The sequence below is a fragment of the Chenopodium quinoa genome, unplaced genomic scaffold, assembly GCF_001683475.1.
Source record: "Chenopodium quinoa cultivar QQ74 unplaced genomic scaffold, ASM168347v1, whole genome shotgun sequence".
Taxonomy (NCBI): domain Eukaryota; kingdom Viridiplantae; phylum Streptophyta; class Magnoliopsida; order Caryophyllales; family Amaranthaceae; genus Chenopodium; species Chenopodium quinoa.
In genome coordinates this window covers 26,379-40,034 of record NW_018745235.1, presented here as the reverse complement: position 1 = coordinate 40,034, position 13,656 = coordinate 26,379, and the positions used below count along the sequence as shown (strand labels likewise).

The 13,656-nt window shown below is 34.7% G+C and overlaps 2 protein-coding genes across 2 annotated transcripts; one reads left to right on the top strand and one right to left on the bottom strand.

Annotated features, from left to right (window-relative positions):
• Nucleotides 1-2,550: 2,550 nt before the first annotated feature.
• Nucleotides 2,551-4,256, top strand: LOC110711097. The gene is made up of 4 exons (XM_021889462.1): nucleotides 2,551-2,985; nucleotides 3,094-3,173; nucleotides 3,665-4,097; nucleotides 4,194-4,256. Exons 1-4 carry the CDS (start codon nucleotides 2,551-2,553, stop codon nucleotides 4,254-4,256), a joined length of 1,011 nt encoding a protein of 336 aa, XP_021745154.1.
• A 3,639-nt stretch (nucleotides 4,257-7,895) lies between these two features.
• Nucleotides 7,896-13,164, bottom strand: LOC110711098 (cysteine-rich receptor-like protein kinase 10). The gene is made up of 7 exons (XM_021889464.1): nucleotides 12,200-13,164; nucleotides 9,853-9,990; nucleotides 9,634-9,755; nucleotides 9,280-9,490; nucleotides 8,925-9,162; nucleotides 8,651-8,801; nucleotides 7,896-8,541 (listed from the first exon to the last, which is right to left on the bottom strand). The coding sequence occupies exons 1-7, from the start codon at nucleotides 13,020-13,022 to the stop codon at nucleotides 8,212-8,214; spliced, it is 2,013 nt and encodes a 670-aa protein (XP_021745156.1). The 5' UTR covers nucleotides 13,023-13,164; the 3' UTR covers nucleotides 7,896-8,211.
• Nucleotides 13,165-13,656: the final 492 nt, after the last annotated feature.

Below are 13,656 nucleotides of genomic sequence, written 5' to 3'. Positions count from 1 at the left end.
TTTAGACAAGAAGAAAGGATACAGTAAAAGAAATCAGGAATCCAAAGCCAAGTCTTCTTGTCACAAATGTGGAAGCACCAACCACTTCATCAAAGAGTGTCCATTATGGGAATCTGAGAAAGGCAAGGGAAAAAAGCTGATCAAAACAGAAACTCTAAGCCTAACTCTTCTAAAACAAATTTCAGGAAAGCAATGATTTCCACGTGGGGAGAATCAAGTTCCGAAGAAGAGGAACAGGAACACACAAACGATGAAGTAGCCAACCTCTGTCTAATGGCAAAGCATGATGATGAGGTAGTCATTCAACCTAGTTATTTCAAATCTCTCTCAAAGGATAAATTAATCTCTTTATTGTTAGAAACCTTAAATGAATATAAAGAATTATGTGCAAAACTAAGGCAAGCCGAAAAGGCAACTGGAATTTGTAGAGATCATGTAAAGTATCTGAATAGCTTAAGAAATGATGTTCAAGGCAGATTCTTTGAATTGTTAGATAAAAATATTATGCTAAAAGAATCCCTTGAAAGAGTCAAGAGTGAGAATATCATTCTGAATATTAAATTGACTCAATATAAAATGCTGTGTACTAACATTGATTCTTGCAGGTCTACTGAAGTTCCTTTAATCATCTTTAATAATGAACTAGAGCATGTTAAGAAAGAGATAAAGGAAACTAATGATAAAAATGAGAAACTAGAAAAGGACCTAGAAATAGCAAGAAAAAGTAGAAGTACAACAAGCACGGGTGTTCCTAAGTGGGTACAGGAAGCTCTGACAAAAAGAACAGAAGGTCTAGGCTATGTGCATAAGAAGAAGTCCACTGGAAAGAAAAAGAAATATGTGAATTTACCTAGTGAGACCGTTTGTTCTTTTTGTGGTAAAAAGGAACATCGCAGTGAAGAATGTACTAAGAAAGCAAATCAGTACATTAAGAATGTGAACTATGTTTGGCAGAAGAAAACTGATTTAAATGTGTCAACACAGGAACCCATGAATGAAAGGGTTCCTGCTACTAACCCTTAATTTCTTTTGCAGGTCGCAGTGAGGGGGAACAACCAGTGGTACCTCGATAGCGGTTATTCTAAGCACGTGACAGGAGATGAATCCAGATTTCTCTCACTGACGGCCTATACAGGGGGAACAGTGACCTTTGGAGACAATAAGAAGGGCAACATTGTTGCTGTTGGCAAAGTAGGAAGGTCAAGTTCCCATGCAATTGACAATGTATTTTTAGTCGAGGGTTTGAAGCATAATCTACTCAGTATTTCTCTGTTTTGTGATAAAGGAAACTCTGTAAGCTTTTCTTCTGAAAAATGCAAAATCATCAACAATAACACTGGAAAAATCGTTTTGGAAGGAACTCGTAAAGGGAACACGTATACCGTGGACCTTAACAAAGTTCCAAAATACAATCTATCCTGTTTAAGTGTTATTGAGGATGATCCACTTCTATGGCATAAACGTTTTGGACATGCTAGTCTTTCATTTCTTGACAAATTAAGGTCAAAGGACTTGGTAATCGGTCTACCTTCTATCAAGTTCCTAAATGACAAAATTTGTGAAGCCTGCATCAAAGGAAAGCATGTTCGATCATCGTTTAAATCAAAGAAAATGGTAAGCACCACAAAACCATTGGAACTCATTCATATGGATTTGTGTGGCCCCGTTAGAATTCAAAGTAGAAGTGGAAAAAGATATGTCTTAGTTCTTGTGGATGATTATTCTAGATTTACATGGGTCATATTCTTACATAGTAAAGATGAAACTTTTGATATGTTTATGACTTTCTTGAAAAAGACACAAAAATCAATAGGTAATCAACTTATTCATATGAGAACTGACCATGGTACGGAATTCGAAAATTCCAAGTTTGATGAATTTTGCAGGGAACAGGGAATAAGTCACAATTTCTCTGCGCCAAGAACACCACAACAAAATGGTGTGGTTGAAAGGAAGAACAGAACATTGGAAGACATGGCTATAACAATGCTAATAGCAAGTGGGATTCCAAGGAATTTTTGGGCAGAAGCCGTCAACACAGCATGCTATATCATCAACCGAGCCATGCTCAGACCAATGTTGGACAAGACACCTTATGAACTATTAAAAGGGAGAAAACCTAATATTGCTCATTTAAGAGCCTTTGGATGCAAATGCTTTGTTCACAATAATGATAAAAGAAATCTTGGAAAATTTGATGAAAGGAGTGATGAAGCAGTCTTCTTAGGATATGCATCTAATAGTAAAGCTTATAGAGTTTACAATAAGAGGACTATGTGTGTAGAAGAAAGTATACATGTGATTTTTGATGAAACTAATAATTATGAATGTATACAGGAATATGAAGATGGAGATTTTGAAATTGGTCTCACTCGTTCAACATACCAAGATGAAGAATTAATTTCCAGAAAGCAGCCTGTTCGAATTACTGGAAATACTGATAAGGAACCTACTGAAGTTCCAAATAATACTGAAGCCTCTGTTCAAAATACAGAAGAAACATAAAACACAGAAGGCGAAGCAAATGCAGAAGCAGAACACCATGAAGAAATGGAAGAAAGAGCAACTCAAAATAACACTTTTATACCAGCTCAATCATTCCAACCAAAGCCATGGAAACATCAAAGGTCACACCCCCTGGATAAAATTATAAGTGACCTAAGTAAGGGAACTCAGACGAGATCCCAACTGAGAAAATTTTGTGCATTCAACGCCTTCCTATCAACACTGGAACCTCTAAATCACAAAGAAGCCTTGGAAGATGCTGATTGGATTGTTGCCATGCAAGAGGAATTACATGAATTCGAAAGAAACAAAGTGTGGCACCTTGAACCTAAACCAAAGAATCAAAAGGTTATTGGTCTCAAATGGGTATACAGGAATAAGCTAGATGAACATGGCACAATTGTAAGGAACAAGGCAAGATTGGTTGTTAAAGGCTACAATCAGCAGGAAGGTATCGATTTTGAGGAGACTTTCGCTCCTGTAGCTAGATTAGAAGCAATTCGTATTTTAATTGCATTTGCTGCATTTATGGGTTTTAAACTTTATCAAATGGACGTCAAATGTGCTTTTTTAAATGGTTTTTTAAAGGAAGACGTCTATGTTGAACAACCACCTGGATTTGAGGATCCAAACTTTCCTAACCATGTTTTTAAGCTTGATAAAGCACTGTATGGATTAAAACAAGCTCCAAGAGCCTAGTAAGAAAGACTTTCTAAATTCCTTTTACAAAATGATTTCACAAGAGGAAAAGTTGATAAAACTTTGTTCTTAAAATCAAAAGGAACTCATTTATTAATTGTACAAATTTATGTTGATGATATTATTTTCGGTGCAACTAATGAATCCTTGTGCAAGTACTTTGCCGATTTAATGAGCAGTGAGTTTGAGATGAGCATGATGGGGGAACTCAACTTCTTTCTTGGGCTCCAAATTAAGCAAACTAACGAAGGAATAATGATCCATCAGCAGAAATATGTGAAGGAGTTATTGAAAAAATACAGTATGGAAAGCACAAAGATAAACCACACTCCCATGGGAACAACCACAAGGTTGGACCAAGACCCCAAGGGAACTCGTGTGGACCAAACAAAATACAGAGGTATGATTGGTTCCTTGTTATATTTAACTACTAGCAGACCTGACATTTTGCTTAGTGTAGGTCTTTGTGCAAGATTTCAATCGGATCCAAAGGAATCGCATCTAACAGCCGTCAAAAGGATTCTACGATACTTAAAAGGGACGGAAGACTTGTGTCTGTTCTATCCAAAAGTGACTCGTTTGACCTAAGAGGATATGCTGATGCTGACTATGCAGGAGATTTAGTAAATCGTAAAAGCACGTCAGGTATGGTCCAATTCTTAGGCTCTTGCATGGTTTCTTGGAGTTCCAAGAAACAAAACACTGTTGCTCTATCCACTGTCGAAGCAGAATATGTGGCTGCTGCTGCATGTTGCTCTCAATTGCTATGGATAAAACAACAGTTGCGTGACTATGGCATTATTTTAGAGTGCGTTCCTATTCATTGTGATAACACAAGTGCCATTTGCATCTTTAAAGATCCAGTACAACACTCTAAAGTTAAGCATATACATGTAAGGCATCACTTTTTGAAAGATAATGTTGAAAAGGGCTTAATTAAGCTAGATTTTATTTCTACTGAATGTCAAATTGCTGATATATTAACTAAGCCTTTAAGCAGAGACAAGTTTGAAAAGATGCGTGTGGAATTGGGGATGCTACGGCTCAAGTGATTTTTGTTTGGAACCCCTAAGGTAAAATCGGATGTAACTAACAATGCTATGCTCAATCTTGTGTGCATAACACAGCTGAAATTACCTAGGGGAAATATTTGTGAAGTATTGAAAAGTCACTTATACATACTTTTAATCATTCTTTATTCTCTGTATTATGATCACGTAAATTATCATCATAATTTACGATCAATTTGCACTTATCTATCTTCTTAATTTTTTTTATCTGCTTTCCTTCTTGTTATTATTTTTTTTCTTCCTTATTTTTTATTCTTATTTTTTTTCTTCTTCCTTATTTTTTATTCTTATCTTTTTCCTTCCTTATTTTTTATGTTCAATTCTTTTTCTATTCCTCATACAATTCAAAAATACAAAAAGATTTTTTTTCGTAAGATAAGGAGCCAGTATATTCACTACTCCTTACTTTCCGTATATTTCTTATCTTTTACACGTTTATCTTTTATTGTGATAAGTTTGAAAGTTGCAATTAATTCACCCTATTAAAATCCTACTACCCCTAAAACTACTCTACTACCTCACCATATAAACCGTCACTTTTTCTCACCCTTCCCAATTAAACTCTTTTTTTCTTTAACACTCCACCCTAATCAATCACATCAAATTAACTTCTCCATACACCCTCATAAAAACCGGACTCACTCTCTCTCCTTCCTATTCACACTATTCATCTTCTCCTTCCTTTCAACTCACCTTCATAACCATGAAAACCAACCTAAACTCAACACCGAAACCACCAATAACCCGGAAACCTTCCTCTGCTGGCGGCTCCCCTGAACCAGTCCCACTTGCCGTCGTTCACCCTTAAGCTCCGACAAAGAGAAAGGCTACAACCGTGAAAGGAGGTGACAGAAAGAGGCGAAGCTCTCAAAAGTCTCCATCTTGGAACTACACTCACGGCTATCACATCAATTATGACTGGTGTACGGCAAGTAAGTTCTCCGAATTCATCTCCTTAATTGATTATCAAGAATGGGTGCATTTGTTCCAAAATTGTTCTCACTATCCAATTTACCCTAAGCTTTTGTTTGAATTCAAAAATACTTTCAAACACAACAATGGTGTATGCACGGCTACAGTAAAAAATACTCACATTCATTTTGATGTTGCATATTTAGGGAACTTGTTTCAAGTCCCCACCTCTGGCTATAGTTCGTACCTAAAACACAAACAAATTGTGCAAATTGGGCATTATGATGAGAATAGAATAATCAAATTTATTTACCTAAGTTTGTCAATGTTTGTCATCATCAAAAAGGGGGAATTTGTTGAGCCTTTTGGTTTTGATGGACAAATTGACAAACTCGACTAATGAATGTTTTGAGTCTTTGGTGAATAAAGGGTTCAAGCAAAGTTCATTCCGGAGTAGGAACTTGGATGCGGAGTAGCATTCTCTAAAAAGCCTCATGAAAATCTCACGTTCTAGTTTTAATTGTGAGCACTCAATAATATAAAGTCGGAAGGGAACTCAATGACTTATGTTATTAAAAAGACTACTGGAATAAAAGTTAGTTTTAAAAGATAATTTCTTAAGGAAAAAGATAATTTATAAAAATTTTATCTAGTCATCTAATTTCGAATAAAGATAATTATCTAGTTGTTTTAATATAAATAATTAATTTATCTTTTCAAATAAAATCCTTTTTAAAATAAAATTTTTTTAAACAAACTTTTGATAAAGTTAGCAAACAGTTTTCTTTGAGAATCTCTAATTATACGATTTTATCATAGCTAATGTTTATCAAGTTGTTGAGATAGTGGATTAGTGAGATAAGGCTAGGAAACCTCCTTCATGATCACCATCTGTCAAGATAACTCCACAAGTTGTTAGTGGGGTGTTGGCATGTGGACGTGATTATAGTGGAGGTTAATGACTAAGTCTTCTCTATAAATACTCATGCAAACTATCTCAGAAAAACACAACTCTTGAGCATAAAAATTCCAGTAGCCATCTAATAACATAAAGAGAGTTATTATCCTTCTTATATTCTTGAGTGCAATAGGTATTTGTAATCACAGATTGTATTCAAGTACTTTGGGGTTGGGATTGTGAGTTTGTAAAGTGAGGTCAAGGAAGCTTCGTTGCTGAAGGCTTCTGTGAGAGTTGGGAACAAGTTCCTAATTTGTGAAACTTGTTAACGGGTTTGAATCTTCACTTGTAAAGAGTTTGATTACATAGTGGAAATTTAGAAAAGCCTATATCTTCTCTCGTCATTATTTCATTTAGTTAAATTCCGCAAAAGTTTTTAGATTTCATCTCAAATACAATTCACCCCCCCTTGTATTAGCCAGTTAGACTTTCACAATTCGATAAAGAAATTTCTCCATCCTTAATATTGATTACTATATTTACTCTGTATTGTTTAATTACCTTATATACTACAACAAAACCGCCTTGGCCTAGTTTATTTTCGCGTGAAAATTGATTTGTTGCGATTTGAAGTTCACCAAGACTATATTGTAATGATTCAACATCTGTGAAATGGTCTCCTAGAACAAAAGATAGAAATTAATTAATTACTTTAAGATTAACCGAAAAAACACATAACTTAATAAAGCAAGGATTAGAAATTATCTATTTTTTTTTTTTTTGGTTATTTACTTACCAAATTGAGTAGCAAACGTGACATACTTCTTTGCTTTCTTTCTCATGCGGCATATGAAAACGGCAAGTAATATTGTAACTAAGATAGATAGAACCACTGCAGCAACAACAATACCCATCTTCCATGATGTGATGTGTATAAATTTTGAACATAATGTACCCATTTTCGAATTATTTAGAAAATTCAAATCTTTTATTAGTTCGAATATCAATTTTGCAAATTTAGTGAAAACTGAAATCTTCGCAACCAATTTAGAAATGGCTCTTTTCGTTATGACCACTTACTTAGTTACTTCTACATCAGATGGTGGCTGGTATGGATAATAAAGTCTAGTGGGACAACTGATGGAAGGTGGTTTGAATATCTACAGGTTGTATAATAAAAAATGAGAGACAATTGGGGTGTAAGGAGTAATATAGATTAGTTATGTATTGACCAAGCAAATACATAGCAATATTAAAATATCCCGTAAAAAATAATATTAAAACATAATACAAGTACATGGCCTGGAAGAATGAAAACAGTGACGTACAATGAAATTTATTTATATTCATTAAGAGTGTATTTAAATTAGTACCACTATAAGCACTGCATATATATAGTACCATTGAACGTATAATGGTATTATTTGAGAATCTAAATTTATGGGCATCTACATGAAATTCTGTGACACGACTAGGATGCAATTGTTTTCCATGAAAATTGTTTTCTAAACGCAAATGCAATTGAAGATTGTTTTTCCTTTGTTTGATTGTACAAAAATTTCCTGATTACGTACAATCATCTCAAACCCTCAACTCTCTTCAATTGATAAGCAAGTAGATGCCTCACTTGCTTTCTTTTATTTTTTTTTTTACAGAAAATGTGGCATTCCTCCTAATTTGGAGGAAAATGGTTTCCACAATACCACTAATTGGAAACTAAACATTCCATCCAATGTTTCCTTTTTTCATCCGGTCAAATTCAAACAAGGGAAATCTGAAAAGAGTTTTTATGAAAAACACTTTCCTCCAAATTAAAACAAACAATCTTTGTATTTCACGTTTATAGTATATGTATAATCAAGCATGATTTAACAGGAAACAATATTACATTACCAAAAAGGCAGATTAATTTTTTTACTAGCAGTGTTTTGACTGGTCAAAACGCTAATCGCTACCTCAAACGCTATTACCAAACAGGGCCTTAGGATACTATTTATGAAGGGGCACTTGGTGAATAATTATACAGACATAACCTTTTATATCATCAATATAGCCGAATTTTGAACTAAAAAAATCTAAAGTAATTTTAGTGCGTGCCACCCAGGCACCCACATAGATCCACGTCCTTTATCTCGGTTCCATTTCAGAGATAGAGACGTCATTCACAGACCAAGGCATAGACTTGCTAGTCGATTGATCTGACCATACCGAGTTGCCAAAGTTTGATCCTGTCCTATCTTTGATAAAGAAACCCGGGTTTTGTGGTACCGGTAGAGTGACAGAGTAACTATCTAACATGAGGACTACTGTTGCCATTGTAGGTCTATCGTCTACAGACTCTTGAACACACAGCAAGCCAAGGTGTATGCATCTTAGGACTTCATTTACCGAGCACGAATCCCTTATACTTGGATCCACAAATTCCAAGGGTGCCCCATCATTCCACTGCTTCCATGCCTACAAATTTGATAATAAAATCAATTTCTCCTTCTAATATCATTAACAATATATTAGAGCTGAGTGACATACACTAATCAAAGGGGGTAATTAGAAAACTAAAACTCACATAGCCTAAAAGGTCCTGAGCCTCCCCTGATTGGTAGAAACTAGTATTCCTTTTACCACTTAAAATCTCCAACACTAGTACACCAAAGCTGTATACATCTGATTTCACGGAAAAATGTCCTTGCATTGCATACTCTGGAGACATGTAGCCACTGCAAGAGAAATCATTATATAAATGTTAAGTATTACGATGTATATATTAATTTTGTACATGTTTGAATTTATCCATGATAATTTGCCTATGAATAAAGAGTTGGAGTTATATAAGTACTTACTAAGTTCCAACAACTCTGCTTGTGTTTCCTTGGGTTTGGTCTACTCCGAAAATCCGAGCCATGCCAAAGTCTGAAATTTTAGGAACCATATCCACGTCTAACAACACATTGCTTGCTTTTAGATCACGATGTATGATTCTAAGACGAGAATCTTGATGGAGATAAAGCATTCCTCGAGCAATCCCTTGTATGATTTTATAGCGTCTTTCCCAATCCAATGACGCTTGTTTGTCAGGATCTATTTATGTACAAGCAAGCAAAAAAAATAATTATCATCAATTCAAGCATTATTATGAAAATAAATCTAATTAACTTCATTACAAGTATAGAATATAAAGGTCACGGAATATTGTACCAAAAAGGAAGTAGTCAAGACTTTTGTTGGGTACATATTCATACACAAGCAGTTTTTCGTCTCCTGCTATGCAAAATCCAAGTAACCTCACTAAATTTCTATGTTGAAGCTTGGCCACCAACAAAACCTCGTTCTTAAATTCTTGTACGCCTTGCCCTGAACCTCTCGATAACCTTTTCACTGCTATTTCTTGTCCATTTGACAGAGTACCCTGAAACGAAAATTTGATTATTAATTAGTATGACAAGTGTTAGTGATTATATCAATACTCATTCCATCCCAATTTAATTGTCACGCCAACTTTGCACATAATTTTTTCACTAAGTTATGATTAGTATTTACATATGATTTTACCTTATATACACCACCGAATCCACCTTCACCTAACTTATTTTCATCGTTAAAATTCGCTGTTGCATATTGAAGTGAACTTAGATCATATTGCAAGGAATCAGCAGTTGTGAAATCTTCATTTTCTGCACCACAAAATTGTAATTGATGAAGTAGTGTTACTATCACCAAAAAGAAAATAATGATCAACTTTGTTCAATGATACTTTTGTTGTGTTCTTACCATTTTGTGGAGGTAAAGCACCGTATTTCTTAGACCGCTTTCTAATAAAACAAATTACTAAAGCAAGTATTATCAATGATATAACAGAAACTGGAGCAACAATGGCGGCAATGATCCTGGCTGATAATTTTCTATGTCCTGTGTAGATAAGACAAGTAAGACTGATTAATTAACTTATGTATTAAAAAAAAAAAATCCTTGCGTACAAGAAGTTGTGCTTATAACAAGTCATGACACTATGACTGTATGGATCCATTTTACTACTCTAATCAACACGTATTAGAAACGCGACCTACTTCTACAGAACAATATTTTATTGTGTTACGAATAAATTGATTTATATACCTTTATTTTTTTCTTTGTCTTAAAAAAATAAGTTCAACAAAAATTGTCATTCTTGAGAGTTCAGAATGATATGTTCATGGACATAAGGACATTGAAATTATGTTTGAAGTTGTTTGTTAAAAATGCATGATAAAAAAATATACAAGTTAGCTTAGAACACAAGGGTCAAAGATGGATTAAGAGTTTAAGACAGCCCAAAAAGCAAATATTGTTGGACCAAATCCAGCTTGCCAAGGAGAGTTTCCTAAAGTTAAGATTTGTTCATACTCACTTACAAAACTACAAAAATATGTTTCTTTCAAAAAAAAAAAAAGTAAAAATAAAATAAATAACTAACAGTTAATTGTGTTACTTTTTGACCTGAGGTGAACGGATTAAGCCAACAAAATAAGTGATGGAGTTGACTAAAAGTCAAGTAAATGATGCCAACTACCAACCCCATAACCCCGTCAATCATTTAATGCCCCTTCACATACGTAACTCTCCTAAGTCCCAAGTGGTCCCATCCTCAACTAAAGGCCACACACACTCCATTATTCTTCCAATCTCTCAATTGACTCTTGATAAGAGTGGATTCCTGGAAATTTAAGAAAAATTCAAATACATTTCGTATTGCAAAAGGTTCCACACATACAATTGTTGTATGTGGTCCCTACATATAACTCTAATTTGTCATGTTTTGATTGACCAGAATAATGGGCCCAAGTTTCATTATATTCAATTTATATTTGTATCATAACAAAGGCTACACATACAATTATTGTGTGTGGTCCCTACATACAACTCTAATTTGTCATGTTTTGATTGAGTAGAATAATGGGCTCAAGTTCCATTATATTCAAATTCCATTTGTATCATAACAAACTCTTAAAATCTGAAAAGATATTCTGAAAAAAATGAGATGTTTTAGATATTTGTATCATAATAATAATGAGAGATAGAATGGCATAGCTTAAATATTTTATTCTAATTTTTTATGATTATATTTCATTTAATTATCAGCAAACACTAACTTTAAATTATTTGAATGTGTATAAAATGCTTCACATAATAATAATTAAAAAAAAATAATGATAATAATAATAACACTTGCGTTCGTACATAAATAGCAAATAGGATATATGATTGATTGGATATTTGATTGTATCAACATATGTGAAGTGGATATAATAATTTTTGTATGCGGCTGGCCACATGGTGCGGCAGGGGTTACTTGTAGGGTGCTATTGGTTTTGTCAGGGGTGTTACTGATTTTGTCAGGGGTTACTTGTAGGTGTTACTTGTATGGGTATTACTGGTTTTGGTCAGGGGTTACTTGTAGGGTGTTACTGATTTTGTCAAGGGTTACTTGTATTATGGGGTTACTTGTATGGGTGTTACTAGTTTTGGTCATGAGTTACTTGTAGAGTGTTACTGGTTTGGTATGAGGTTTTGGTGTGGAGTTACTTGTAGGAGTTGCTCGGAATACAAGTAACCCATACAAGTAACCCCACGATACAAGTAATCTCATAATACAAGTAACCCATATAAGTAACCCCTGAATACAAGTAACCCTAGAATATAAGTAACCCTTGTTGCACCATGTGGCTTGCTGCACTGACCATTAGAAATCATGATATACCCCATGCCATCGAGATCGTGTGTACACATTTTTGGATTATAAAGTCTATAAACCACAAAATAACTAAAATATGGGATTCCTCTATTCATAATAGATTTAAAAAAAAAAAAAACAATTCAAATTAAGTTTAAATAAAATCAATTGAATATATGTTCATATGCAAGGAATGAATGAAATGTTAGAAATTAACAACTGTATCTCCAAAATATATAATGGAGGAGTTTAAACATTTTGAAGTGATTAAAAAGACACTAATCTAAAAATCAAATTCCATCTATACAACGGAGTAGTTTTTCTGTAGCTCAATAAACCCAGGCCAAAGGCTAATAACAAAGATCAAGGAATAAGAATCTGAATAAGTAGAGATGTGAAATGACGTACCCTTCCCATTACTAACAACAGGTTTAGTACCCGGCGACGGCGACGGCGACGGCAACGGTGGCGTAGAGAAATTAGTGGCACCATTATAAAACGGGTAAGTCTCGTAGCGTACAAAACAACTAGGCTGCATAACACGAGCACCCATCTTAACGTCGAGCGACCCGATCGCAATCGTCAAGCATTGATTACAATCTGAGGCGCTCAAGTCAGGAGTACACTGCTCCATTGCATAGAGATTCTTCAAGCTGTTAAATTTCGCCACTTTTGTTGCATATTTTTTACCCGACTTACTATTCGAAGTCTGATCTAATAAACTACTCATTGTGTTTCCTAAAAGATCAGAAAACGCGGTTTGATTTCCAGTCATATTTTGAGTGTTGGTTAAGAACACTTTAGGTGATTGCTCCATTTTTCCAAGGAGCGATTCGTTAGAGTATCTTACGGTACACTCGTCGTACCATATTACCGCGATTTTTCTATTGGGACAGTATGTCTTTGGTAGGCCTGTTGTGGTTGCGGTCTTGACACAATCCCTGCACGCGGTGATGTTTTGATCACCGCGGCAGAGGAATAGGCCGTAGACGACATCGCTTGTGTTGGTGCCAGCAGATGTGATGTAGAAGCCGGTGGGGTTGTTGGTGGCGTTGGAGGAGAGGGATTTGAAGAGGGTGTTGAGGTTGGTATGGTACTTACTATTTGTGGTAAATTCAGTGGTGTTTGAGCAAATGCTATAGAGATAAGTAGGATTGGAAGTTGATTTGGAAATTAATTGAAGTAAGAGGGTAATTATTATAATTAGTTTGGAATTTGTTGCTAGATTCATAGTATACAGAATAATAATTATGATAATTTTGATGAAGAAAGTATAATCTTGATGAGGGAGGGATTATTTTAGATAAAAAAAAATAAAGGAGGATATGAAATATAAATAATGTGTGATAATAATAAAGAAATACGAAGTACATGGTACAATGTAAATGGCTTAAGTAGTAAAATGACAAAGTTAGGCATTCATGGAGAAAGTTTGCCCTTTGGCTTAGGGGACTAGGGGTGGGTCCTTTGATTTTTTTTTGGTTGTTTGCATTCAATGTATTTATGTATGCTTTGAAATTTCCAATTTTCCACAATTTTATATGTTGATTGGTTGATGCCTCGTACTTAAGTCAATGTTGCTACATATCTCACCATGCTTCACCTAAAGGCCAATAGTATTGGTATGATTAACTATACTTACCAGCCAGATATTTCAATGTATGTATTCAAGACGTCATAGTCCAAACGTATTAGCATTGGATTGTGATCGATGTACACTTTTTTTTGGTAGCTGCAAATATGCAAGCCTGGCGCCCTAAGTGAATACTGGCTTTGTGAGCACACGAATCAATAAAACAATATCTAGATTTGAGAGAAATATTAATTAAAATAATCTAGCGTATTAGAAACAATGAAAACATAGA

Coding starts and splice junctions, on each gene's coding strand:
- LOC110711097 (XM_021889462.1), top strand. CDS start 2,551: ATGGAAGAAAGAGCAACTCAAAATAACACTTTTATACCAGCTCAATCA. Junction 3,174..3,664: donor TTTAAGCTTGATAAAGCACT/GTATGGATTAAA, acceptor TGCTTAGTGTAG/GTCTTTGTGCAAGATTTCAA. Junction 4,098..4,193: donor CTAAAGTTAAGCATATACAT/GTAAGGCATCAC, acceptor ATATTAACTAAG/CCTTTAAGCAGAGACAAGTT.
- LOC110711098 (XM_021889464.1), bottom strand. CDS start 13,022: ATGAATCTAGCAACAAATTCCAAACTAATTATAATAATTACCCTCTTA. Junction 9,491..9,633: donor GATTCGGTGGTGTATATAAG/GTAAAATCATAT, acceptor TTTTCGTTTCAG/GGTACTCTGTCAAATGGACA. Junction 8,542..8,650: donor CTCAGGACCTTTTAGGCTAT/GTGAGTTTTAGT, acceptor TCAAATTTGTAG/GCATGGAAGCAGTGGAATGA.